The sequence below is a fragment of the Myotis davidii genome, unplaced genomic scaffold (genome assembly GCF_000327345.1).
Source record: "Myotis davidii unplaced genomic scaffold, ASM32734v1 scaffold204, whole genome shotgun sequence".
NCBI lineage: Eukaryota > Metazoa > Chordata > Mammalia > Chiroptera > Vespertilionidae > Myotis > Myotis davidii.
The window spans coordinates 86,771-92,209 of record NW_006299715.1 but is presented as its reverse complement, the minus strand read 5'-3'; the positions used below and the strand labels follow the sequence as shown (position 1 = coordinate 92,209).

Below are 5,439 nucleotides of genomic sequence, written 5' to 3'. Positions count from 1 at the left end.
GCTGCGATTTACATCTGGCAAAGGGAGGGGAGGGGAGTCCGGGAAGGAGGCAGCTGGGCCTGCACAGTGGCCACTCCCCTGGACGGAGGTGGCTCCAGCCATTGTGTTTCAGCCCATTTGTCTGCACTCGCCCACCATCCTCCCCTTTAAAGCTGAGTCCTGGCTTCCCAGGACAAGCGCTGAATGGAAGCCAGTCAGACAAGGAAAATGCCACTTACACGTTCATTAGCCACTTAAGCCAGAAGGGAGCTTTGAAGTTGGGAGACAGTTAAATATTCGCAACCATCATAGACCATCATCGTGGCTTTTACAATAGCCATGTACTTAGTAGGTTTTGCTCAGCTCATTTTATTTAATTCACTGATCGAGAGAGAGAGAGAGAGAGAGAGAGAGAGAAATATGGATTTGTTGCTCCACGTATTGATGCATTCATTGGTTGCTTCTGGTGTGTGCCCTGACTTGGGATTGAACCCACAACCTTGGTGTATCAGGATGATGCCCCAACCAACTGAGCTACCTGGCCAGGGCTTCTCTTTCTTTCCTCGTTCATTCTGAACTAAAGTAAACTGGTGTAATAGAGAAACATATCGCCCCAACACAAACAGTTTCAGACCAAAACTTTGAGCCTGGGGTGTTTTCTCTCTGCTCAAAGGGAAGCGCATGTCAGGTGGGGCTGGGTACACTAGCGCCCCACTGGGACTCTCCTGAGCATAATTAGAGAGAGATTTGAAGGGAATGGCTGTCTAGCTCTGTATCCATCATCATCTCCACACCATGGCACATGCACCAGCTAAAGCCATCCTGGGTAATCATGGGAGTAACCGACCCCAGCTGGGCGCTAGCTGCCCCCGGGCTGGCTTTGGAGTCCCGGGGTGCATTATTCTGGCCCACAATGCTACAGTCCCCTGGTCACTGATGAGGACACAGAATTGCAGAGAGGTCACTGAGCCACGGTGTCTCCACTCTGGTCAACAAACTCAGTGGCCCATAGTGCAGGCTTCAGCCAAAATATAATTTAAATAAAGTGCCTGGTTTTAACAAACAGAATACCCATTTGCTCAGCCAAGGGGTTCCCTTTATGAGCAGCCATGCTGACACACATCAGTTCAAGCAATTTCAGTGGCAAAAAAAAAAAAAGGTATATTTTGATGATTTGGGAAGAGAAAAAAGAATATAGGTATCAAGAAACCGTGGTCCTTTAAAGAGAAAATGTATGGATTATGAAGAAGATAAACCAATTCTCTTTTATGAATGGACACTGTTGGTTCTACCGTGTGAACTTGATTTATCACCATAATTTTGCACGATGTTGCCATCGGGGGAAACAGGGTGAAAGCCACGCCTCTGACCCGTCCTTCCTTACAACGGCCTGAGACCTGCACTTGCCCCAGAATAACAAGTTTCGTTTAAAAGAAAGTGTTAAAAGTGCTCTGAGAGATAAGGTGTTATTTTATCCCAAGAAGCTTCCATGTGTAGTATTATTTCATGAGAACCGTAATCAACCCTCTTTTTTGCTGTTTGGATTTACCCATTTTACAGGCAGGAAAACTAAGCCAAGGACCATAGAATGAGGATTTAAAACTGAGCTGCAAACTAAGGGAGGCTCAAGAAGGGCTATTGTTACAGTAAAAGCTATTATCCCCAGACACACACTGAGCACCTGTTATGCGCAGGAAAGGATGTGGCAAAGCTCTGCTAGGTGGTCACTGACCACATTCTATTAGCCATGTCCAGGCACAAAATGTGGGCAAGCATGAGGTCAAAGATGAACTCGGACCGGCAACGTGATGCTATGGGGAGGAGACCAGAGGACCCACCTCGCTCTGCCCTCCTGTGACTTTGTGCAGGTCCCTCTGCCTTCATCAATCCCCTTTGAGAGAACCCCACACCCCCCCTCCAAAGCCGGGTGCCTCCATTTCACAGGGGAGGGAAGCAGCTCACGTGGGGTCTTACCCACACGTCATTTCAATGTCCAACAACAATGGTAGGGATTTCTCACAATTCCTTGGGTTCTTCCTTAAAACACCCAATATTCAAGGTGACCAGTTCCAAAGCCTCGCTTTCCTGAAGCCTCCAGTTCTATCTGTAAAGTGCATAAATCGAGTGATTTTACCAAAACAGAAGGACAGTCGCTCTGCTTGTCACCTGAGAGAGGTCAAGGGATCTTAGACAATAAGACTTCTTTACAAGTGAAAAGTATAATCTCCTTAACCATTTGAAATATCTTGATACATTTCACTCGCTTGATGTTGAAGTACTTCTAATGCCGACCAGCAAAACGTTCTTTAGCAATTAATTTTTGTAAATCTAATAAAGTAAGTGTATAAATATGCAGAATTTTAGGTTCTCACAAACTGTTCAAAGGCTATACAAATGGAGTCAAACATGGGTTGACCCTTGAAACTTAAAAATCACAGGACTAAAATCAGTGACACACTTTAAATGGAAGCCACATGGCCGATGGGTAGAGTTCCGAATACACCATGGTCTCTTAAACATGAAAGCCCTGAGATTACCCTCAATTTAACCCACAAGTAATTAATACTATGGGTGTCCATTCTACTTTGTTACTTCTAATCCTAGTTATCGTCTCACTTGGCCCATTAAAAGGAAGAGGCAGTGTGTTAATGTCCCATCTTGGAGGAGCTATGCAACAGGTTAAAGACCATGGGACTTGCCCCAACAGCATAGCTCAGTAGTTGAGCATCGACCTATGAACCAAGAGGTCAGGGTTTGGTTCCTGGTTAGGGCACATACCCAGGTTGTGCCCAGGCTCAATCCCTAGTGTGGGGCATGCAGAAAGCTGACAATCAATGATTCTCTCTCATCATCCCTCCCTCTTCTTTCCGCTCTCTGAAATCAATCCTATATAATAAAAGGCTAATGTGCAAATTGACTGAACAGTGAAACGACCGGTCGCTATGAAGTGCACTGACCACCAGGAGGCAGACGCTCAATGCAGGAGCTGCCCCTGTTGGTCAGGGCACTCCCACAGGGGGAGCTCTGCTCAGCCAGAAGCCCTGAGCTGGGCTCACAACTGGGGAGCACAGCAGAGGTGGTGGGAGTCTCTCCCGCCTCTGAGGCAGCACTAAGGATGTCCAACTGCCGGCTTAGACCCGCAGCTCCCAGACTGCGAGAGGGCACAGGCCAGGCTGAGGGAACCCCCTGAGTGCACAAATTTCGTGCACCAGGCCTCTGGTAGAAATATAAAAATAAAAAAGAATAAAAAGAACGTGGGACCTCAGTACAGGTGCCCAGACGTAGCACCTGAGTGCCAGGTGCTTCTGAGTCTATCTAATTGGATACATGCAAATATTGTAACTCCAGGTCAACAGCCTTCGATGGAGATTGGGTTGCAACCTTAATCTCCTGGCATTTCTTTATCCCAGTCTCTCACCAGCAGACCCCTGTCCCCGCCCCCATTCTCATTTCCTCCACAGTCTCCTCATCCGACCTGGAGCCCTTTCAAACACAGAGCCCACTGAACATGCAGCCTTCTCCTTTCCATCTCTAACAGTGCTCACAATAATCCTCTGAAGGTGAATACGCTTATAGCCATTTTGCTGATAAGAAAAAATGAGGGTTAAAGATGCTCATTGATTCACCTGTCAATATAAATGGAAGGCTTGGAGTTTCTCCTGAGACTTGTCTGGTGTCCACATGGCAGATCTTGGGGTGCACTCCTCCCCTACTCCTCCAAGGGGTTTCTGCCTCGGGTCTCCATCAGCAGCAGCATCCTTCCTCCCACACATGCTGTACCTGACGCTTTCCTAGTTAGAACCCTTCACACTTCCTCGAAGCAAGAAAACCAAGAGCTTTAAAATCAAGGGAATAATAGCAAGTCTGACTGAGGCAACGAAACTTGACAAGGAAAACCAAATGTCAGGAGGAATGGTGACGTGATTTAAATTCTCCTAAAGCAAGAAGTTTATGCATGTCCTTCCTGCCTCCACTTTTCACATTGGCTCATCACTTCTTCTTGTGCTTAGAAAATTATGAGAAAAATAATCTGGCTTTAGTTTTATAGGAGGGTGATAAGTATCACATTGGACTATGGGCTGTTGATTTTGGCAATAAAAAAGGTAATCAGTGGTTTTTAAGGGCTCAGAATGGTTTTATTTTGACCATTATGAACTGTATTTTATGTGACACTGTATTTCTTTTCCCTGCAGACAGATAACCTTAAAGAACTTAAATGAGGTGAGTGACAACTTCGTCCCAGGAAACAGAGAAGGGGAATTTTTGTGCATGAAGGGTCTGCGGTGGGCAAGATATTATTTGCTTTAAATACTCAGTTATTCGCATCTCTATTCTAAAGGTGGGAAAGCTACCCTAGCCGCTTTGACTCAGTGGATGGATATCTCTCATCATTGATATTTCTCTCTCTCCTTTCCTCTCTGAAATCAATAAAAATATTTTTTTAAATAATAATAATTTAAAATAAAGGTGGAAAAGCTAAAGGCAAAACAAGTTAAGATCCAGATTTTAAACCAAGATCCTATTGGCCAGCATATTCCATGTTTACGGGGCCAATGATGACAACATGCCTAGTTCCCCTGGAAGACTGAGTCTCCACCATGGCTTCCAGTATCCAGCGTGTCAGACATGAAATGTAGGGGACTGTAGTCTACCTTGCTCGGTGTTCTTCACAGGAAAGCCAGGACTGTGAAGTAGGAGAAACACAAGATACAGAGTCACACAGACCTGGGTTTGCAACCTACTTCCCTGTACTCTGGAAAATCTCCCTGCCCCCACTACATCCCCAGTTCTGTTTTCCCGGCCATGAAAGAGGGATGAGTGCACTCAACTTTGCAAAGTTGTGCTAAAGTCAAAGTGACCACGCACATGACCAGGTGAGCGGCAGAGGCTCAATCAATGGCATGACAGTCAGTTAAGATGGAGATATCTTAGGGCCTCTTTGGATGTTTACTTCTTTTTTTTTTTTTAATATATTTTATTGATTTTTTACAGAGAGGAAGGGAGAGGGATAGAGAGTAAGAGGAAGGTCCTTAGGAAGAGGGTGGTGAGTCCACCATGACTGGTGGAAAGTCCCTGTCCAACAATGTGAGTGTCCTCACTTCATGCCCACTAGCCTCCTAAGGGATTTGGTTCTTGTCTTATTATGAGCCAGTGCAGAGGTTGGCTTTTCTTCCTCCCTCCCTCCCTCCCCCCCTCCCTCCCCCTCTCCTTCCCTTCCTCCCTCCCTTTCTTCCTTCCTTTCTTTTTTCTTTATTGGCATTATGAGAATGTAAAATCAAAGGTTGAATTTCCAGCCCTAGTCAGTTTGGCTCAGTGGATAGAGCATCCGCCTTCAGACTGAAGACTCCCGTGTTCGATTCCAGTCAAGGGCACATGCCCAAGTTGTGGGCTCAATCCCCAGTAGGAGACATGCAGGAGACAGCCAATCAATGATTCTCTCTCATCATTGATATTTCTATC

General features: G+C 45.9%; 1 protein-coding gene across 1 annotated transcript in view; it reads left to right on the top strand.

Annotated features, from left to right (window-relative positions):
* CLNK (cytokine dependent hematopoietic cell linker) overlaps positions 1–5,439 on the top strand; it is a 108,095-nt gene that overhangs the window by 72,877 nt on the left and 29,779 nt on the right. The window contains exon 11 of the mRNA XM_015571820.1: positions 4,173–4,200. Within this exon, the coding sequence (XP_015427306.1) occupies positions 4,173–4,200 (28 nt within the window). The remainder of the gene's footprint in view (positions 1–4,172; positions 4,201–5,439) is intronic.